Source organism: Protobothrops mucrosquamatus, unplaced genomic scaffold (assembly GCF_001527695.2).
Source record: "Protobothrops mucrosquamatus isolate PMUCROS unplaced genomic scaffold, P.Mucros_1.0 scaffold822, whole genome shotgun sequence".
Lineage (NCBI taxonomy): Eukaryota > Metazoa > Chordata > Lepidosauria > Squamata > Viperidae > Protobothrops > Protobothrops mucrosquamatus.
This window is the reverse complement of record NW_015387083.1, coordinates 86,453-110,566: the sequence shown is the minus strand read 5'-3', so window position 1 is coordinate 110,566 and position 24,114 is coordinate 86,453. Positions and strand designations below refer to the sequence as shown.

The 24,114-nt window shown below is 37.6% G+C and overlaps 1 protein-coding gene across 1 annotated transcript in view; it reads right to left on the bottom strand.

The window, feature by feature from the left end:
* SEMA5B (semaphorin 5B) overlaps positions 1 to 24,114 on the bottom strand; it is a 154,027-nt gene that overhangs the window by 53,226 nt on the left and 76,687 nt on the right. The window contains exon 10 of the mRNA XM_015818923.1: positions 22,377 to 22,584. Coding sequence (XP_015674409.1) covers positions 22,377 to 22,584 — 208 coding nt within the window. The remainder of the gene's footprint in view (positions 1 to 22,376; positions 22,585 to 24,114) is intronic.

Here is a 24,114-nt window from a genome sequence, read left to right as displayed (position 1 = left end):
GTTACACCCTACAATAATAAACTCATATTCCTGGAATTTGGGGGTACGTTTCTTGACCTGGCCTATCTTCAAGGCTTGACAATAGTATATCACATAACCATCCCCTGACTGATAGACCTAAGTGCCACTCTGAAACTGAGCAAAGGCCCACTTAATCCAGAATTTTGTTTCCATCTTGACTGGTCAGATATTAATGGCAAGCCATAAGCAGAGGAGGGCCACATAGACTAATTTGATTATAAATTTTGCTGGGAAACGTAGACATTTATAAAGCAAACATTTTTCCACCCCTTCCAACCAAGATTAATGAAGGAGAGGGAAAAAGAAAAATCATGAGTAGAGAAAAAGAGAAAGTAAATAGAAACTAAAAACAAGTGACACCTTCACACAAGAGTTCTGCTTCAGTTCAAAAGCAGCTCTGGTCAGCTCTGGTGACCATGGAGATGCTGTAAGTGTGAAAAATGGTGATTAAGTCACTATTTACAGTGCCGCTGTAACTTAATAAAGTCAAAATAAAATGTGAATAGTTTGTGACTAAACTTGCATCTCAAATATTCAAAAGCTGAGCCAATTTCACTTACTACAGCTTTGCGGATAATCCACTAACCCATTCAGATGGATTATGACTTATGGCCTCATTCTGGCTTTATGCACACACATACACATATAAATGAAAAATGTATATAATATGAAGTAAGGACATGATGGAGCTAGCATTCAGCTCAGTGGTGGGATTCAAATATGTGAACAACCGGTTCTCTGTTTGGATTCCACTTCCGGAAGTCCATTCTGGGCCTGGGTAACAAAAAATTAGCTACCGGTTCTGCCGAACTGGCTGAATTCCACTACTGATTCAGCTGTTAGCTCTGTAATAATCTCTTATGAAGAAAAGATACAAAAGTTTGACTATATTTAGTTGGCTTAAAGTTTTTATACATTGCAGGGCATTTGATAAAGTAGACCACAACCTACTACTTGATAAGATAGAAAAATGTGGGTTAGACAGCATCACCACCAGATGGATTCGTAGCTGGCTGACCAGCCATGCTCAGCGTGTGGTCCTCAGTAGAAGATAGGCTTAAGATACAGAATGATCTTGACAGACCTGAACATTGGGTGCTATTTAACAAAATGAAATTCAATGGTGAAAAAAGTAAAGTTCTACATTTAGGCAAAAAAAACCAAATGCACAGGTACAGTATAGGGGGTACCTTGCTCAACAGTAGTAACTGTGAGAGGGATCCCGGAGTCCTAGTGGACAATCACTTAAATGTGAGCCAGCAATATGCTGCAGCTACCAAAAAAGCCAACACAGTGCTAGGCTGCATTAACAAATGGATAGAATCAAGATCACATGAAGTGTTAATACCACTTTATAATGCCTTGGTAAGGCCACACTTGGAATACTGCATCCAGTTTTGGTCACCACGATGTAAAAAAGATGTTGAGACTCTACAAAAAGTACAGAGAAGAGCAACAAAGATGATTAGGAGACAGGAGGCTAAAGCATATAAAGAACGGTTGCTGGAATTGGGTATGTCTAGTTTAATGAAGAGAAGGACGAGGGGTGACATGATAGCAATCTTCCAATATCTCAAGAATTGCCACAAAGAAGAGGGAGTCAAGCTATTCTCCAAAGCATCTGAAGGCCGGACAAGAAGCAACGGATGGAAACTAATCAAAGAGAGAAGCAGCCTAGAACTAAGGAGAAATGTCCTACAATTAGAACAATTAATCAGTGGGACAACCTGCCTCCAGAAGCTGTGAATGCTCCAACACTGAAAGTTTTTAAGAAGAGACTGGACAGCCATTTGTCTGAAATGGTATAGGGTTTCCTTCCTGAGCAGGGGGTTGGACTAGAAAACCTCAAAGGTCCCTTCCAACTCTATTGTTGTTATTGTTATTATAGTGTGGCAGTATATCAAAATGGTTAAATAAATAACTGTATTGCCATCTGAATGGATGCACATACCACTGAACTCATTAAAACCTATATGTCATAGTAAACAGTGGTTAAAATAAGAAACTGATGTTAGTAACTTCCCTAGAGCTACAAATAGGAGTGGATGGCATATAATTTGTTAAAATAAAATAAATTGTGAATAGTTTGTAACTAAACTTGCAGAGCCTTATATACATACTCATTAACGCATGCATCTCACCTATAGTGAGCACTTTGGGCTCTCCAATTTTCCTCCTAGGCAGGCTTTAGCTACTGCAGAGGAATACATAGGCATGCAAAAGCTGTTAACAGAAAGCAAATGAAAAAATTCCAGGGACAGGTTGGATGAATATTGAAAGCTTGGTTTCCCCTTTGAAAGACTTTTTAAAAAAAATCAGATGAGTCTGGAATATATTTGTAATTATAGAATTTTGCCTTTTAAAATATTTTCACTTGTTGTGTTTAAATCGCTCACCATACATAAAGAAAAAAGGGAAAAGAAATATAAAAATAATAAATGTATGTTGATTTGAAAATAAAGTATTATTAATAATAGTAATTTTACAAAAGAGAAAATAAATTACAATCTTGGGAAGGCAGGAGTGTGAGGAGACTCAAAATATCTCTGCCTTGATTCTCTTTAAGATAGGACAGAGCAATTCTGACAGATTTTCAAGATTCTATTATTGTACCCAACAACAATAATGGAACATTCTCTATACTCCTTGGAGTGTCTGTTTCTAACCTGATCGACCCTAAAGAAAAACCTGCAAATTGATTAAAATGTTGCACGTACATTTTTTTTTAAAAAGCATTAGATGTATCCTATCTAGCAAAATTATTTTTTCCTCTTGTTAGATGAAAAACCATATAAAATGTTTTATCTTTGGCGTGGTTTGTAATACTCATAAACAAATTAATCTAAATTTAATTAACTAGCAGTACCATTGTAAATCAGATCATTTGAAAGTATATTCCATGAGCAAAACAGTTCTTGGTCTCTAATAAGTATGTTTAGAATTGGAAAAAGAACATCATCAGTTAGTTAATTAATCATGTGGCAAATGTTAATGTCCTGCTTTTTGCATGTAAACTTTGGATGTGGCCATCATCCAAACGATTCCAGAAAGTCATGGCTCATTTCCACAAATATTTGATTATTTAAATGCTGTCAGAAACTATTTAGTGAAAGATATCATAGTAGATTTATAAAAAAATAAGGGAATTATAGTTGAATCATAGAACTGTACAATTGAAAGGGATCTTGGCGATCAACTAATCTAGCCTCCTACTCAAGAGATAAAAAAGCACCAGCAGCCCTTCAGATACTACAAATTTTAAGCTATAGTAGTTCCTCTTATATTTCCAATTAACTGTTAACCATGCTATTAAATCAATGGGGATTCAAGAAAATTCTTCTCAGAAAGCACTTAGCAGATGGGATTTATTCTGACAGAAAATTAATATCAACAGACACTCACTCCCATGTTCATTATTTTGCAATAAATGATTTATCTGATGCCTAATAAAGTATATCCCAAGCACGGTGTTTATAAACAATTGAATTCGTCTCTTTAATACAAGAGCGATTTCCGCCTCCTGCTCCTTATTTTTAGCCACCAAAGCCATTTGCATGAAAATAGGACTTTGGCTCCTCAGGAGTTTTCTTGCCATCTGCTACTGTGACTCTTCTGGCTGATTATCCTAGCTTCCAAAGTCATGCAAGGGAATGGAAGCAGAAGGTACAGTTTCAGATTAATGCAGGAAAAAGCAGACAGGGCACAAGTGTCAACTTGGTGAAAGTTAATTTAACAAAGAATTCATAAGCATGCAACTATGCACAGTTATATCCAAAATTGTTTTCATTTGGAAACCATCAACAACTTTTAGCCCTTGTTAAAAATTATGGTCATGTGAGTTGATCTGAGGCAACTAGGCTGTCTCCTTTGCATATACAGATATGGTGCTATTAGTGTCTATTCAGTTAATGACTGATCATGCAGATATAATTTCTGAAGAGAAGGAGATGCTCTCAAGTTGCTTGATCTGTCAGTCCTTTCAGGTCAACAAGGCTATTTGAACTACACAGGATGTAGGCTGTGCTTTCTTTTGTATGTGTAGGGGGGGTGGGGAATATGTCTTTGAGACAGAGTTGACTCCTGGTAACTGGTCTGGGCAAATCCCTGCAGTTTGCTTGGCAAAATTTCAGAATTGGATTGTCTTTGTCTTTTTCCTATGGCTTCTTCTTCTTCCATGTCTAGATCAAACTTTAACTTGCCAAAATGAAGCCACCTTCTTGGCTTTGTATTTTGGCCAAAAATAAGTCATTATTGGTACATGTTTCTGGTAGTAGCTGAAATACCAGCAGATGGGCCAGACTCAGCTTCCGAGGGCTGAGAAAGAGTGACTGGCCCAAGATCACCCAGTTGGCTTTATGCCTATGGTGGGACTAGAACTCATGGTCTCCCAGTTTCTAGCCTGCTACTTTCAACAGTACACCAAACTGGTCTCCCTGACTGCTCATTCCACTGGAAAAATGTCCTGAAAGGGGGGGGGGAGAGAAACATTAGTTTCCCATAGAGTCTTAGGCTTGGGTACAGAAATTAGTGAGAATCATGGGAAATTCCCACCTGATCTCAACACAGAGAATAGCATTTAACAAAACTCTTGGGCATTCTGAAGAACCCCAGATAATTCAAGACAAACTGCTATGCCTTCTTCAAAGAACTATGTAAGGTTGCTGCTTAATGTAATTTTGTACTTGTCATTCTCACCTATTTTCCTATTCCTTCTCTCCTACTATTAGTGCTGAGATTTGAGAGCAGAAAGATAATACATTTCTAACCTCTTCCACTGGACTGTGAACCAAAAATCATGGAGAAGTTGAACCCTTTGTTTTGCTGGGAGAACATCATGGAAAGGAAAACAGACCATATTGGTCTCTGATATTAGCCAAAGAAAAAGTGACTGGAGGAAACTCATTTTTCCTCTTGCTGCTAATCTACAAAAGCTCTCTTGAGAGATGCCCTGAAGGTCCTTATCCTTCAGCAGAAGCCATAAGACTGACCAAACAAGAAGTCCCGGAAGAGAAGTCAGCCAGGGCCTCCTGAAATTACATATAAATGTCAGCTCAATTCTTTTCTCTGGCCTTGAAGATGTGATCACCCTCCTCTGTCTCCTCTCTTCCCTCTCCATCTGTTGTGTGTCTAGTCTCTGTGAGTCTCTATTTTTTAATTGCTCTGAGATTTATCAGAAGGCACAGGATGAAAAACAGCATTAAAATGCAGCAAATAAATAAAATAAATTTAAACATCCATTCAGGACGGAAAGAAAAATAGATGTACAGTGTGTTTCACAGGGTATTCAAGAAAATATTCTTCTGAAAGGATTAATGGTTATATAAAAGAGATTTTTAAATCCTCGTGAGAACAGAGGAAAGCTTTGAAACAGGGAGCTGATTTTTAGTGAAACCACAGAAATCTAAATATGGTTATTCATGGTTCAGGTGACAAAATACAGTTATATTCATTACATTTTAAGAATGCCATTTTAAATTTAAAAGCGAAGCTGCTACAACAGGGGCTACATTTATTTTTCACTAAAATTCCTTCTGGAAGGCTACTTGGGTTGTCCATAAACAACATCACTGGGTACTGGGGTCATGCTATTTCAAAATCATCATCATTAGAACAATTGACTAAAGCCTCCTAGCTGCCCTTGTTCACATTTATCACTATGCTTAAAATGTGTCATTAATATAATAAACTTGAAACTTAGCTAATGCAGTAAAGCAGGGGTGTCAAACTGGCGGCCTGCGGGCTGAACGTGTCACGCGCAGGCCACGCCCACCCCAGCTCCGCAAAGGCAAAAAGGTCACAATACGTCACGTGACGCGATCAAGTTTGACACCCATGCAATAGAGGATAAAAAAATAGTATTCCGTAACTACATTATTCCATGTACTATTTTTTCCCCTATATTATACTCCTGACTTTAAAAAATAGCATTGTGGTGTGGTGTGGTGGTTAAAGTGTTGGTTGAGGAGAAGGAACTCCAAGTTCTAATCCACAGTCAGCCATGGAAAGTCACTAGACAAATTTGGGCCTGTCACTCTCTTTTATCTTAAGAGTAATTTTTAAATAGCACAGCTTTAAATATTTGGTTTTAATTGGTTTTACTTCGGTGGGGTTGTAAATGTGTTTATGTTTTTTAATATGTTGTGAGCCGCCCTGAGTCCCGTTGGGAGAAGGGCGGGATATAAATCAAATAAAATAAATAAATAAAATAAAATAAGTCCAACCTACATAACAGGTATATCCATCCTATTTTAATTCATTTTATCTGATGCAGAATTGTTACATACTGTAACACCATTACAACGGATTTTATAAAATTAAAAAAGAAAGAAGGAAATCTGATCGCAGCGTTCATTTACAAAGCAGTATGGCTACTGCCAAAGAAACACATTTTACAAATAACTGAGGTGTGTTAGATGTCTGTCTAAGTAGCTGGGAGCAAGAAATTGAGCTTGGCAAAAAGGTACTACTTACAATTATTAGTTTATTGTGCCATTAACATCAACTTGCAAGAGGATGAGCTGAACAATCAACCTTATTAGTTTTCAGCCAGCTAATTTCTAATTGCTGACAACCTCAATGACCCATATATAGAACTGAGAGATTCTGTCATGCCCCAACCAGATGGCGCAAAGAGAGCAGACAATAAATCCAAGGATGTTGAAGGCTTATGAAAAATAAAATTGTAAAAATCCCACAATCTCAATTTTCTAAGTACAGACAAACCAAACCAAAACCTAAATTGCAGAGATAAAACTAAACCAAAAGAAGTTTAAAGAAACCACATGCCTCATGCTCACAGAAAAACCAACTGAGGCAGAAATTAGAAACCTGATCCAGACACCAGTCAAGTGGAAACAAGTTTATTTTCCAAAGAACACGACATGTTTCTGGCAATTGAACACCAAGAGTCAATTCTGTATAATGGCAACTGATTCTGTTTCAACAGTGGGATTAGCATAATGAATTAAATTCTGAATTCTGGGTAGATCAAATATTTCAGAATACATTCAATCCAAATATATTAATTGTGTGGTTCGGAGGGCCCTATGTGGAATGCTCCCATACCTCAAATATGAGTTTAGAAAAATACACCGGTTCCCGACATACTGAAGGTCAGTTCCCCACTTAAAGGGAATCTAGGGTAGTAGTAAGGACTCCCCTCTGCACAAGTTATCCTTCTTAACATGTGGCACATTACAAGACTGCAGTGAAGTAAGCACTACCCATCTTCCCCTACATTTTTATGATCATCATCTAGACTTGTGTGGGGAGATCATAGTTTCTGATAGTCCAGTCTCTTATTCCTGTAGACATGAAAATCAAGAATTGAACATCTTGTGAATATTGTTTGCAAGTCAACCCAAGCACTGACAGTGGTTGATTCATTGCAGCATTAGTACTCTAGTCAATATTTATACATCTGCTGATGATGTGGACTGCTGCTTCCTTCTTATAAGACACTGGAGTGCTATGAACTGGTCTGGTCTGGTCTCTTAGATCATTAACAATGGTTGGCTGTTTATACATGCCAATTCCAGGAGAAAATAAACGATGAAATGGAAATCCAAACAATTTTAAGCAAACTTTTCTCTTTCCATCTGAAAAATTTCCATCCCATGACAACCTGCAAAATTATAAAACATTTGGCTACAGTAAATAAAGGACAGCTGTTTGCTTTTTTGCATAATGTAAGAATCAGGGATGCATATGATAAAGACTCAGCATGTTTATAAAGACATAAACACACACTGCTACAATAGCAACAACTAATTAAGTAAAATATATAATAATGTACTGGGAAAGAAGGCAAAGATTCCATTCCATACATGATATAACTTGCATCTCATTTTTGTAAATGAGGAATTGCAAGATTACATTTACTACAGGAATTACAAGGGTTAATCTATTTTTATGGATATATCTTCAACAGAGCTTACCACAGGGTCCAGGGAGATAAAGGAGGTCTTGAATTAAAGCATAGGAAACCATGCCCTCCATCAGAAAACATGACAAAAGAAAAATGAAATAGTTGTAAGCTTGACAGAAAAAAAGAAAATAAAAATCAAATTGAAATATTTTAAGTCCCTGAAGATTTTGTCTATAAGAACATTGTTGCTTCATGTCAATTTATGAATTCACAGCCTCAAAACAATGTCTATTAACAAGCTCATGTAAGTAATAATCATGATAGCTGTTGTTGGTAAGAAAGGATTAAATGGAGATTGGAGTACATATAGCTAACCCCAGCATTAGCCATACCCAAAAATTGTACATTAATAATATATTTAAGCATAGTGTAATATTTATAAGAGGTATCAACCCCTGTACATGCACAAATGAGTAGGTGGATGCAGGAATAAAGGAAAATGGATAGTGAAGAATGAATCACTGCAATCCAGAAAACAAAACATCTGGTAAATGGATAGAAATTTTGTTTTTGTTTTGTTTTTAGAATATTTTTATTCCAAAGTTACTGTTGAAGATGAAAAGTCTAGAGAAAGGCTCTGAAACTTTTTGATACATGCAATTAAAGCATCAAAGTTAATGGTGCATAATTAATTTGATTTCCATTTCTTTTGAACTTTTCTGAATTGTTTAGGATTTCCATTAACCAAGAGTAATATGATACTTTGTACACACATATATAGTATTCTGGTGTATTTATTAACATAACTATTCCGCTATTTCAGTTTTTATCCCACATACACTTTTCCATCATTTCACTGAGACAACAGGTTCTTCATGGGGTTATTTATTTATTTGTTAAAAGGAGAAACATAGGAACACAAGAGTATTTTGCTTGGATATGGAGATGAATAGTTATGTTGAGGAAATTCTGATTAAATCTGGATTTACATCTATGCCACTAAAGAGAGCTATTAAAAATATATGAATAAATGCTGCTTCATAAACACTATAAAATTTCTGTTGCCTTGCCAAACACAAGTAATACTTAATAAAAGCAGAGATGTTGTGAGCTTCCTTCAACCAGCTATATGGGCAGCCATCCAAATGGAAATTCAGGTGCCATAAAAGCAATGAAAGAAAGCATACATCAATCTGAGTAGTGGAGTACACTCCCACTCCTGATCACAACAACCTTAAAACTTAATGTAATATTGCTTATCAGAAAAACATCCTTGGTAGCAGAACAGAAATTCAGGGATGAAAATTGCTGTGACATTTTTTTTTAAAAACGTGAACTGTCCCAACCTGATCTTCTTAAAATTTTGTTCATCTACAATTACCATCACAATTCAATTTTGATTCCCTCCAGGTAAGTAAATGAGAATTAAGAGATGGAAACAAAATCATTATATTACCAGAATATTTCAGAACTACTATCAGGGGAATCAACATTTCTATTAATTTATAACTCATTTTTCTATCCAGGTAGTCCTCAACTTACAACTTACAACAGTTCATTTAGTTCAAAGTTACAACAGCACTGAAAAAAGTGACTTATGAGCGATTTTCATACTTATGACTGTCGCAGCATCCCCATGGTCATGTGATCAAAATTCAGATGTTTGGCAACTGGTTCATTTTTATGACGGTTGCAGTGTCCCAGGGTCATGTGATGGCCTTTTATGACCTTCTGATAAGCAAAGCCAATGGGGAAGCCAGATTCACTTAACAGCTGCAATGATTCACTCAAGAACTGTGACAAGAAAAGTTGTAAAATGGGCAAAACTCACTTAACGAATGTCACACTTAGCCACATAAATTTTGGGCTCAACTGTGGTCATAAGTCGAGGACTACCTGTATTCCCAAAATATAGACGTGACAAAGGAGTCATCAACTAATTTTAAATCAAGTCCTCATCCATCCCCTCGCCTATCCCTATTTCCACCTCCCTTCATCCTTATTCCCTCCATTCACCCATATAATTTTTTCCCTATCCATTTTCTCCCCATATAGAAACGCCTCTGCTTTTCTCTTTCCTTTTCCAATAGCCCTCCCTGCTTCAGATCTTTCTTTTATTTGTTCTGTTCTCCCGTGCTTTCCTTTCCAGCTCCATGGTTCATCTTTTCTGTTCATTTTCAGGTCTCCCTCAGCTACCTTAAGTGAGTATTGCCCAAGATGGAGAAAGCCACTAGGTACACCTGTATGCAGAGCCGATGTGGGTAGCGGCTCGCTTGAATGCATTCAAACATTGCTGTGCATAATGGGAACATTCCTACTGCTCTGGAAGGAATAACAGAGCATCAGATTAGCTCGAGCAGCAGGCCCTGGGGATATCATGGGACCTAAAGGAGCGGGTAAAATGTTACAAGATAAGTTATGGGCCCAACTGAATGGTCTTATAAGCCAGACTCTGTTGTGGGCCTCTGGCTCCCACCTCTATTTTATGGGATACTTATTTTCAGCAGACCAGAAAAAAGAATATATCCATTAACTCTCAGAGGACTTGTGGGAAAACTTGACAGATGGAAATGTAAATATATTTTGGATATATCTGGGACATCTTGCAAAGTTCACTAGAGTGAGACATTACAGTAGTTCATTCAAGACACTGAATTCCATAGAGGAAAATCGTAAAAGAGGAAATTTACAAAACAAACTAAACAGCCTAATAACAGAACATCTGAATTTTCCATATAATCCTGTCTGGTTGAAATGTGCAATAAACTTTTTTCAGCATAAACTTTGTGATATCATGTAGTTCATAATTAGACAGAGCACAGCAAGGCAGGAAAGTTGTGTCCTGTTAAAAAGTTACAGAAATACACATACATACATACATACATACATACATACATACATACATACATACATATCTAGCCAGATTGGCCTAAAATGAAGACTATTGGGAGTTAAAATTCAACCACATTTGGAGATTTTTAAGTCTGCCAATCCTCAGAAAAAAGCTTTTTTTTTTAAAAAAAAAAATGGTTGATCTATATGGGCATTATATCAGCAGGCTGACAACTCATGAAATATACAATACACAGAATCCAACCTCTTGAAGCTATTTCCTCCTTCTTCATCCATTTTTCTTCTGCTTTTATGAACGATTTTTTGACAACCAGACACCTAGGTTTTGTCATTTCAACTATCAGTTATACTCATAGAAAATTGCTATTGTTTTCTCTGCTGAACTGTGTTTTGGAGGGAGGGGGAGGGGGTTGACTGATAAAGCAAGCCTTCTTGGTTGTTTAATGAATGATTTTTAAAAATTATTTACGCACATTTTAATATTGATTTTCAGTTCTACAAAGACACTTAGAGAACAAAAACAAAAACTTTAAAAAGCAAAAAAAAATAAATCAATGCCTATAAAAAAGATTTCTAATATCCTCTTTTCTAGATGGGGGGGGGATTGATAAGAATCATACCCACATTTTTTTCTCCTAGGAGCAAAAGTAATTAAGAATGAGACTTTAAATGGTAAGAACAAAGTGGGAGGAGAAAGCTTTTAGTCTGGGATGACAAATGGGACCCTCTTGCTAGATCTCTCAAGAATGCCAGGGTTACAATTTAGTATTTGGTCTATTCTGCCAACAACACACACATTCATGCTTTGTTTTACAGCATAGGAGATTACTGTAACTGCCCATTTTACTGTGGGTGGCCACAGTAAAAAGAAGTGACTAACTCTGCGCAAAAGCAAAATTCTGACAAGTTGTGAACGTCTATACTGCATTTGAGCATTTCATCCTTTGACATCTACCAAGCTGGTACAATAAATGGAGATTTACTATAGACAATTTTTGACAAAACTTAATTGAACTCAGTCTGGTGATTTGGCTTCTGCTAAAATAAAACAAGAAATAAAATTAGTAAGCATCTCTTGGGCCTCTCATGTCGGGCCCTTTCATCTTTATATTTGTGTATCTTGGGCCTCTCATCTTTCGTGTTTACATTTCCAGATTCATTTAAAACACAGTTTGCACATACAGCTTCAAGAGAATGAATAAGTCTATCAGTAGAGATAAAGATGTTCTATTCCATCAAGCAACCATAGGAGCATATCTAAGCTTAGTGATTTTAATCTTGGTGATTAGTGCTCAATTCTCTTTATTTATTTTTTTGTGGGAGAAAAACAAAAATCCACAGGGTGTACGGCCTTTCAGCATGGGATGTCTACTCCCAATTTGATTATTTTCAGCACTGTTGACAAAGTGTAGACAACATATGCTAACCAAACTTTTGTAAGCTGGCTGATGTAAAACAAATATCAAGAACATATGTAAAGATTTTCTATTGAAATTTATAATTATACTGGGTTATTCTTTTTTATTGCAGTCTTTCAGCAATCTTCACCAATCAGGATCCCTTTCAATATTACAATTGACAGTCTATCCAAAGAGTTGATTTAACAATGAATGCTGAATAAGCCACAGTGGCCTGGTTCACCCTTAATTTAAGCCTTAAACTCTGATTTATACATAACGTGACATGGCTCACACATTATTCCTAAGGCAAAATCCAACAAAGTGGTTGATGGTACTTCCATCTCTGAAAGAATACTCTTCTTTTCTTTTAGGAGCTCAAGAAAGTGCGCACAGCACTTCCTCCTCCCACTTTTCCCAACAACAAACTTGTGAGGTAGGCTGGGCTGAGAGACAAGGTGTGATTAAAAATATTAAGGAATATTTGTGGCTTACACAAAATGCTTTCATCGGAACTTCAATTTCTTGTACCTCTCCTTGGCCAATCTTGTCAAGTCAGGATAAGTACTTTATATGACTGATGTGCAATCAAGACAGTACTAAAGTAAGAAAGTCTGAGAAAGATTACATCTGTTTCCCATTAGGCCTTTTATTGTGACTTTGTGGGAGCTATTTCTCATGACTGCCAGCCCCACAAAAGTAATGGTGTCTATTTCTAATGGCTAACTAATTGGCCTCTTCCTTCCTATGTGCAATACAAATGATAAACCGAAAACACAAGAAAACATACATCTGGGAATAGTCTTTGAAATGGTATCAATCAGCACTAATAAACTTTTCACATAACAGATTAATCTTGTTCAATAAAGACTGGTTCATGCTGCCTTTTTAAACATGATTATATGGACCCATAAATACCTTATGAAGGAAATTAACAATATGAAGCTCTTTCAAAAATATTAAGATTACAATATTAAGAATATGCAATAGAAAGTTTATCTCAGCAGATTATTTTTTTCTGATGGCTGGAATTCAAAATAGAGATACAGGTTTTCCAAGAATTGGAATATTTTCCTGTTTAAATTATTTCCAGTTAGCATATCCATCCCAATATTCACCATTTTCCATAAATATCTGAGCTACATTATTTGATGTGAGGGAGGGAGGGAATTCCTCCTTTTCAACTTTTAGACCAATCCCCTGAAAAACAAATTCCATACATGTTTTGAAATTGGCAAGTTGCCTTATGTAGACAAACTAATAAGATTATACAAACTAATGGGATCAGGGCTAGCAAGGGCTGATAAGGAAAGAGACCTTCTTAATGGTGAAAAGTTCAGTGAAGATACGGATAATAAACTGTTGAAATCAGAGATGCCAATATCATAATGTGTATCAATGGCATGATTGCGTCTGCAATACAGTGTGCAGCTCTGGTTGCCATTATCTCAAAAAGAATGTTGGAGAAGTTTCAGAGGATGGGAACTGAGATGATCAAGGGGCTGTAAGGAATGGGTTGCAATATTGGGAATTTTTACTCTAGAAGAGAGGCAAAGAATAGGGGCCATGATTGGAGGGTGTAAAAGTATGCATGGTGTGGATAAAGTGGACAATAAGTAGTTATTTTACTCTTCCCCAAATATTGTACCTCACAGTCACCAAATGAAACTGAGCCCTGAAAGAATTAGATAGACAAAAGGATTTTTGTTTAAACACAATTTCCAATTTAGCTTTGGAATTCATTACCATGCAATGTGATGCTGGCTACCAGCTTGGCTGGCTTCAAAAACGGGTTGAACCAATTCGTGGAAGTTATAGGATCAATGACTATTAACCTTGGTAGGAGTGTGACTGCCTCTGAAGGCCATCTGCTGGGAACTGGTCAGCCTTCTTGCACAGATGGTTCGCCACTGAGAGAACAGACTGTTGGATCAGATGGACCAGGAGTCTGATTCAGCAGGGTACTGCTTATATTCTCATGTGGAAATATTCCCATGAAAAATTTTAATCCTAGAAAATTTTCTGGTCCACATATCTCTTTATAAACTGATCCCTGTCCTATAAACCCTCTTCTGAAAATGCAATTCCAGGAGGCTATGAAAGATATTCCACCACCACAGACTAGTAGCAAATGTCCAATGGTCAAATCAAGCCAGATATATGTTTTCAGATATATATCTGAAAACAAAGCCAGGAGAGAGACATCATCAAGCAATGCCGTTGGAGTAATTCCGTGTAGACGAAATAAAAGCAAACTGTTTGTTGCGTGTCTGTCATGTTCTTGTTCATACTATACCTCTGAAAGCTCTCAAGATATCCTGGAGCCTAACATCTGCTGAGAACACTAGCGCGCCTAAATTTAATCAATGTTAAGATCAATTTGTCTCCTGGGTTTGATCGGCTTTCCTCTCCTCCCAACCACACTTTCTCCTCTGTAGTCAGATTGAGAGGATTCCAAAAATCCTGAATAATCAAGACTTCTAATCAGCCTTGAGGGTGTAAACAACTCACTACTATCCTGAAAGCAAGATGAAGCCAAAGAAAATAAACAAGTTTTTGGTATTCCTGTCTTAAGGGCACAAAGTTCTCCACTGCCTTTCTTTCTTTAAAAAAAAAATCAAAATTTAATGTGCTGAGGATGGAGTTTCTATAAAAAGCCTCTCTCTGTGTCTCTCTCTCTCTCACACACACACACATACAGAAGTAGGTGTGAAAAAGGGGAAGAATATCTTGCTTCCCTTCTGCAACTATTTATTGGCATGTATTAAACATACACTCAACAATAGGCTATAAATCACCACCTAGGAAAAATGCCAGGCGGAAAGCAATGGATGAAATTAAAACATCTTTCTTGATACAACCAAGTGCTGAAACTGATACAAAGCTAGTCAGAAAATTTGTTGCCATGGATGGGGATAGCAGGAATCTTTCCCCACAAAGCCAAGGTTTTGAATGAAATACCCTTACAAAGCAGTTTTTTTCATTACCCCATCTACAAAACAGGGCAGGTCTGCCTTTGTTTTCTTAAAAGATTCTGCACAAATGACAATTTTTGCGAAGTACATTCCCCATTATTCACAAACACACAATGAATTTATAAAAGTTAAGATTGCTGCTCTATTTCTTCCTGATCACAAAGAAGGGATCAAATTGAGTTCAAGGAACTTTTACATCTGACCAATTCAGCAAAAGAAATGAATATCATTCACAAAAGTATCACTACATCCAAAAAGGATTTCTAAGCATGAGAACTGAGAAAGCTACATAATTCTATCCCTACTCAACTGAATAGCTCTAAGTTTTTCTAATGGACCAAAATCGGAGTAGGGTTCTGCAAGCACTGAAAATTAAAGTTTAGCCAGTATCCATAAACTTCTTATACTGGGCACTGTCAATACAATACCCATCCTTTAGAACTGACGTCTGAAACAAGAGATAGGAATAATGTAGCAGTCTCCATTAAGTAAAGCTTGACTTCTAATGACTTAATGGGAAGGTCCATATATAGATAGTCCTTGAGTTACGAGTGTAATGGAGACTGTCCATTCCACTTGTAACTTGAAAACTTGTGGGAGTGAATCTCGTACCTCGAGCAATATTGCTCCCTTGCTCATTAAGACGCACGCAGCTTGTTAAGTGAACATGAGGTATCTCAGGGTGGGGAAGGCCATGGAGGGCCTAGTGATGGAACAGGCCCCCAAGGTCTCCCCAACCCACTAAGATACCTCATGCTTCCCCCTCCCTTCCTGCCGCACTGGACTCACCTTGAAAAGATCCGTCTCCTCTCTGCTGTGGCTCCTGCTGCTGCCTGGATCTGAGGTCGGGGAACACTTCAGATCCGGGTGGCAGCAGCCTGGAGAAGACATCTGGTGCCTGGATCGGGCACTAGAGAGCCGAAGCGTCCCCCGGCCTCAGATCCAGGTGGCAGCGGCCTGGAAAAGGCCTCCAGCGCCCAAATCAGGCCACCGGAGGGCCGAAGCGTCCCCTGGCCTCAAATTCGGGTGGCAGTGGCCTGGAGAAGGTGCCCGGATCAGGCCACCAGAGGGCCACAGAAGTGTCCCCCGGCTTTGGTTCCATTCTTTGTTGCAGAGAACAGAGGCCTAAAGTACCATGAGATCACGCGAAATCAGTAGGGTGAGATCTCGCCCCACTGATCTCGCGTGATCTTACATTACTTTAGGCTTCCATTCTCTGCGAATGCACTGAAGGCCTAGAGCACTGAAACAGGCCAAGAAACTGAAGGCTCTCTAGATCTTTGCAAGGTGAGTATCCACAGGCCTAGTGCCTATGGAGACCCGGGCAGGGGGGAGGGAATAGGCAGGGTGACTCTTGCAGTGCCTTTGAGGTCATTCGTAAGGTTGAACGACTGCCGTGGTGCTGCAACATTCGTAACCTCGGGACTATGTCATAAATACTTTTGAGGGCGGTTACGTTGCAAGTTTGAACATTCGCTAACTGAACTGACATAACTCGGGGATTACCTGTAATATGGTGGCTTGGATTTCTTATTCTTTTCTGGACATGCTCTTTTTGCCTTGTTACATCACTTTTCCTTTCCATTTTTAGCTATTGAGGATAGCTATGGAGTTGGGTAACCATATATAAATTTGATAAATAAATCCCAGTATTTCTGTTTGGAATATTACACCTGCTCCTGGTTTGAAATTATAGAGTCATAGTCATTCCATTCCACACCAGAGAAAATGGATGATTTCAAAAACTGCATGGTGAAAATGAGATTTATGAATACTGTGAGAGACAAAGCAAAGTGGGTCCAGATTCAAAGATTAAACCAAGATTTCATATACAGGTAATCTCCCAGGTATGAATGTTCATTTACCAAATTTTCACAAAAACAAATTTATTCAGAAGGGATACTTACATTAGAAATTCAAAATTGCAAGCAAAAAGAGCCATGTGACTTGGGTTCAATTACTGCTGCAGCGGTGGCCATGTTTAATTCTGTGACTTGCCTGGGTTGTTCGGGTTACGAATACAATTTCCTGAAGCCGGAAGGATTTGGGGTTTTTTGTGGCTCTGGTCACATGGCCAAACAAGAGCTGAGCCAGTGCCGGTTTGTTTTTGCTTTCTTTGTGCTGCATGGAAAATCTGCTGCTGCCTGAGCTTGAGGACTGCTTCTGTAAGTACTTTAAAATATTTTTTTTTGTTACTCTATAGCAGGGGTGTCAAACTGCCGGCCAATGGGCCGGATACGTCATGCCGAAACTGCGCCTACCCCATTGCTGGCAATGGAAAAAAAAGTCGCGATATGTCACGTGACGTTGTGAGTTTGACACCTCTGCTCTATAGTAACAAAAAACCTGCTGTTTTTAAGTATTGTACTTTGCAAACTATTGTGTTTGTAAGTACACTACTTTGCAAAGATAAAGTTTGTTTGCATTTTCCTTGAAACTGCTTGTAGAAATGCTAGCCAGCCTTCTATAACGCTGTGTTCCCTTCCTTGCTTTTATTTTGGAGATTAATGTATATTATTGTAGTTTGTAGGTTTTAAATTTAAGTTGCCTCCAGAAGCTGTGGAGGCCCCATCACTGGAAGCTTTTAAGAAGAGACTGGATAGGCATTTATCAGAAATACTCTGTTGTGAGAGCAGAGTAGACTAAATGACCTCAAGGTCCTTTCCATCTCTGTTACTGTTGCAAGCCGAGAGTTCTGCAAATCCCTCCCCCATCTCCCTCTGAGTCCCTGGCTGGAGACTCTTAAGCTAATTAGTGACAAGGTTTTTTTTTTAAGCAACTGCCCAACTCTCCCCCCCCCCCCCCCCCCCCCCCCCCCCCCCCCCCCCCCCCGGGCAACTGAAGACACTTGAGCTGACTAGCAGCAGTTGTTTTTTTAAACAAATAACTGCAATGGCTGTGAGCCTTGCTTGGAGGCAATTTATTTCCTGAGCCAGGCACCGGAAACAGCTGATGGGCAGCCAGCGAAAAAGCCTCTCAGTTCAATAAACATGGCAGGGATCAATTAATAAATCAGAGGAAATAGTAAATCAGATCATACATTTAACAGTCCATTTGAATCAATTAATGAATTAGATTTTAAAAATTTGTAAAATTGAGTCTGATTCATTTGACTATTTTTTTTACTTACGAGCCTAATGGGCAGGCTCCATTAGGTTCGTACCTCAAGGACTACCTGTAATCCCAGAGTTCAGTCCAAGAATCTAAACTCAAGCACATTAAACAAATGGCCATCTGGCCTTCACTTTAACACTTATAATTGGGGGGGGGGAGGGCAATGGTTCCACAATTACTGTTTTTATAAAGAACTCAGTTAGAATCTATACCCTACCAACTTTAGTTCATTACTTTATATCCTATAGCCTAGAAAAAGAGAGATCTTTATATCCTATAGCCTGGAAAAAGAGAGACCTATGGATGTATTCTCAAGTCTATCTTCAGAATGGTATATGAAGGCCCCTTAAGTTCCCTCTGCCCCCTAGAAGGCAGAGAATTTCTGTTTTTATACATTGTATATCCTGTGTTGTATTTTTATTTACATTATGTAAAAAAAAGTTCTGCATTCCCCCTTAGTTTTCTTTTGTCAAGGTTAAAAATACCAGCTCTTTTCATCCTTTATAGGCCTTAATTTATGGTCCCTTGATAATATTCACTGGTCTTTTCTAAGCCTGTTCCAATTCCTCTGAATACTCCATAAAAGCACCCAAAACTCAACATAATAGACAGAGTGGTTCTGACTGAAGTAGAATAGATTAGAATAACTCTATAGAATAGAGAATAATACTTCTCATAGTTTGGAATATATACTTCGACTGATGCAGCCTAAAATCACATTTTATTTTATTTTATTGCAACCACATCACAATTCTGGTTCACATTCTATTTACAATCAACTATTATTATAAGATCTATTTACATATACCAGTTGAGCATTTGTACAACTACATGTATAAATTTAACAACAAAATCACAATTCTTTAATTCTTATATTTATAAAACTCCAGGCAGTGTTCTTGGTAGTTTCTTTTTATTTTAAAATGATTCTTAATGGTTTTTATATGTTTGTACATTAGTCTTAGTTTTATTGGAATGTTGTTTCTACCTGTTGTGAGCTGCCCAGAGTCGTTTAATAAGATGGGTGACATATGAATTGAATTAATAATAATAACTACAACAACAACAATAACAACAGTGTTATGTAGCTTGTTTTACACTGCCTTCTTCCAGGATATTTTTTAATTTCCATAGCCTTGGGATTTCCTGATGGTGTGCCATTTTAGTAGTAGCAGATCCAATTCTGCTTAGTTTTTTGAGACTAGCTTTAAACAGTTTGAAAAACATCTAACATCTATCTCTAGAAACCAGGTAAAAATTCAGAGTCTGTCAGCTTTTTTTGCAAGGACTAAAGGCAAGGTCAGCAAAGGTACACAAATCTGTTGTCCACGAAGCATCTGAGCAATAGGAATAAACCCAGGAACGAAAATTGAAAAGAAAACAAACAAGAAAGAATCATTTTCCTTTCCATCTCTGAGCTGACAATGTAAACATGTTCCTTTTCCAAGTGTCACCTTTGGCTGAAATGAGTGATTGGCTTCAAAATTGCATTAAAAAAACCTGGCATGGCTATTTTGACCTGAAAAGCTATATCCCATGCAGAGGCTGGCAGGGAAACATTCAGGCAGCTTAGAACATTTTCACTATGATGTCATATTATGGATGGTTTAAACAGAGAGACTGAAAGACACTATTGTCTTGGACAGCTAAAAGATTATGGTAGAGTCCCAGTTAATGCTATTCCTTTCTATCTCATCCAGAATAGTCATCTACTAATGCTATTTTACATCAATACAATTCATATTTTTAACTATTTATCTGGAAGAGGATGTGTTCAGACAAATTTGTGATCTGCATAAGCCGTACTGTATGTTTATTGAAGGGCATGTTACCTCACATACACGCTACAGTCATGTGTTTATTTTTGTGATAGTGACATTTCGGGAAAGATGAGCAAAGAATGCCAGAGGTGTATGTCAAGAGTATATCATTTCAGCAGGGTCACTCAAGGTGTAAAGATAATCCCAGCTGCCCCGATAAAGTAAGCAGTCACCTATATTGGGCAGCGGCATTATGGGAAGATGCTGGAAATAGATACAAAATCATCATTTCACACTGTGTAGGAGAGAGCTACTTTACCCAGAAAACCACATGAATAGAAGATATAAAATAATAGAGAGCATAGAATGAGATGATTGGCTTCTCAACTGGACATTCAACAGGCTACTGAAGAAGAGCTGAAGAACTTTTAGAGTACAAAGGATGTTTATGTCATGACAACATGAAAGCTTTGGGACATCCAGTTGCCATGTAGTGAAAGAAAAACTGAAGCTGCAAAGACACAATTCTGGTGGGAAAATGGAGATGAGGTGCTGGTTTCAAAAAAGGGTTGGACTACTTCGTGGTAACCACGGAGATCAGTGGCTATTAGCTTTGATGGTAGTGTGACTACTTTTGAAGGCCATTTGCTGGGAGATTCATGGATTTCCTTGTGCAGTTGTTTGACCACAGTGAAAACAGACTGTTGGACTAGCTAGACTAGAGGTGTGATCTAGGGTGATATGCTTATATAGTTAAGAAGCATGTATACAGAAAAGCTTAACACAATGAAAGATTAAATAAACCAATTACAGTTTGGCATTTTAGTTATCAGTGAATTCAAATGGACTGGAATTGAACACTTTTGAATCAGAAGACCGTACACCATTAAAGATATGAAAAATAAGGAAGGTACAGTGTTTTTATCATCAGGAATTATCCTGGAAGGACAGCACTTAAGTACAATGTACTCAATGACCAAATAATGGGCTTTGCTAGGGGTTTTATATGGGGTATTTTAGAGCAGGCGTTTTATTCAATATTTATTGTGATTTTTATTATTGCCTGTTCACCGCCCTGAGTCCCGTAAGGGAGATAGGGCGGTATATAAATTTAAATAATAAATAAATAAATAAATATCAATTAGATTTTGCAGACAACCATTGAATAGGACAGTTGTTCAAGTTTATATTCCAACCATTGATGGAAAATAAGAGGAGGTTAGCCAGATTTATGGTAAAGTTTAATTTTAAATAGAATATACAAGCTGTTGGTTGAAAATTGGAATGCCTAAAACATTACAGAGGAAAACATAACTGAGCTGTATGGTCATTCCTGAAATGAAGCAAGAATATTTCTTATCAAATCCTGCCAATCAAATGATTTCTTCAAAGCTAACATAGTCTTCAAGCAACTATAAACATAATCTTCATCAGCTAGTATATAGAGAAGAAAAAGTGGCTAAATTATTGGTACAAGATAGAAATTCTCAGTGATAATAGCGAAGATATGGCTATATTGTTGAACAGATCAGAACTGTGCAAGTTCTAAGTCAAGCTACAGCAGCAGAAGAAAGCCAACCAGTTTCCATAGTACTGTAAGAGGTTAACGGCATACTACCATTTTCAAGAAGAATATCAGGAATTGCTTTGTAATTCTAAATCTCATTGATAGGGAACCAGAAGAAGTGAGGAATGAAGCCGAAGATACCCTCTACTTTCAAAAATGTTTAGTATTAGATGAAATTAGAGCAGCAATCCAACTGAACACTGAGGAGAGGTTTGTAAGCTTCTGATTTGCCTTTTGATTAACTACAGTTTTGCCTTTCATTCAGAGCAACAAACTGTGGATAATGTTGGCTATAAGTCATTTGAAACAAGATAAATATTCTGGATAACTTATATGTCCAATGATATAGGAAAGAGGTAGCCCCTGACTCCATCCACTGCTGTAGCTTCTCTTACTTCTCTTACTTCACTAAGTATGGCAAGTCCAGTCATACCTATACTGGAACCATTCATAACGTAACCAGGGCTGCAGAGTAACAATTGTGAGAATAATACCACCAAACATTCTAGTCAAATCTATCTGCATAATACAGAACAGAATAATAACATTAGTGTCAATTCAAGAATGTACAAGAGAAAGGAGTAAACTATATGCCTTTGTACACTGCATTGATTTCTAATTGGGACTAATGAGGATGCACTAAAAAAAAATAACTGCTTTCAAATTATTCTCTTTGTTTTGGACTATCCGTTCAGGTCAATGTTTTTTGCGTTCTTTGAATGATGACGAAAGGTATTCAAAAATAAATCAGTAGCAATATGTTTCCCTAGTGCTTTTCTTTTAAGACAGTTTGAAATATATCCGACCCATAAATTTTCTTACCCTTCTGTTCTATACACTGAGCATCTTTCCAGGGGGATTTTTAGCACTCCGTTATTTAAACCAACAAACAACGATCTGCCACTGTGCAATATTTGGAGACTTTGGATTGGCTCCTTTTGGCTGGCAGGAAGAATCTGCATTTCCTCTAAATAACAACTCCTCAGGCTCTTATTAGTAGAAGACAGTGCCTTCAAAATGGTGCCATGCTCTAGCAAAATGAGAAACACAACACAATCAAGGTGTTAATTTGTTTTAGCATCCAGTACAGAGATATTCACTAGATTCCATTTACAGATAGTTCTTGACTTACAACCATTTGTTCGGTGATCACTCAAAGATACAACGGTATTGAAAAAAGTGACTTACAATCTTCTTCACACTTAAGACTATCACAGAATTCCCCCCAATTGTGTGCACTTGGCAACCGGCATGTGTTTATGATGGTTGCAGAGTTCTGGGATCACGTGACTGCCATTTGAGACCTTCCCAGCTGGTTTCTGATAAGTCAAGGGGGAGGGGGGTAAACTGATTTCACTTAACAACCACGTGGTTCACTTAACTAGAGAAGTGATTTGCTTAACAACTGTGACAAAAACGTTCATAAAATTGGGTATGACTCACTTAACAACCACCTTGCTTAGCAACAGCAATTCTGGTCCCAATTGCAGTCACACATTGAGGACTGCCTGTATACACCTGTTTCTCCAACCCTGCTTCATTGTAATTGCTTGCTTCTCTTTTTAAATGTACTAATACAAATACAGGTTAAAAATGTAATTTTAATTCTTTGGAAATAATATAGCATTACTGAATTTCCTAACAATTGATATCCTTTATAAGCATAATATGGCCTAAACGAGGGGTAGGCAACCTTGACTCTTTTATGACTTGTGGACTTCAACTCCCAGAATTCCTGAGCCAGTCATGCTAGCTCAGGAATTCTGGGAGTTGAAGTCCACGAGTCATAAAAGAGCCAAGGTTGCCTACCCCTGGCCTAAATACATATCATAGATAAAGGAGAAGCATTTTGAACAAATCAATAGAAACGAAAAGTTGTTACTCCCCAAGGCAGATAAGGATAAGACTACCAACTATTGGATGCATCTATATTTATCAGACTTCCTTTACTGCAAGCTAGCATAAATGTATCCTGTAGAACTCACACAAAGCTGTATTAGTATGTTCTCAATTTGGTTTAGTCTGAAGTTCTAATATACTAACATTGGAAATACAATTACAAACTCAAAAGCAGCACTGTACATGATTTCCACCTGAAAATTAGGACAGACTAAACACAATTGCTTTTTTACATGGCCCAGTGGCCAACCATGTGTTATGACTGATAGAAAGTCTATATACGGTATAGGTTTAAATTATAGCAGACCTCTGAGCTGACTCTTAATACGGCTATGACATTAGTCTTGGATGGACAATCAGGACTCAGCAGATTTGAACATTATGTATCAAAAAAAATTGTAATGTTATTTGCAGCTACTCTTCTGCTGAACTCAACTCATTTAACTTAGATCAACATCTAAAATGGGACATGGTGTAGAGAAGAGACTTAGTCAAAACAGAGATAGGGCATTGCAGTGTTTCTGATTGGATTTAGAGAATGTACTTCAGAGCTCAGCCAAGCACAAGCACCTGTATGCAACACCTCAAAACAACCAACTTTTTCCTGGGATAGCCCAGCACTACAGTATGTGGATTGAGCAGCCATGTTGAGGCTATATAT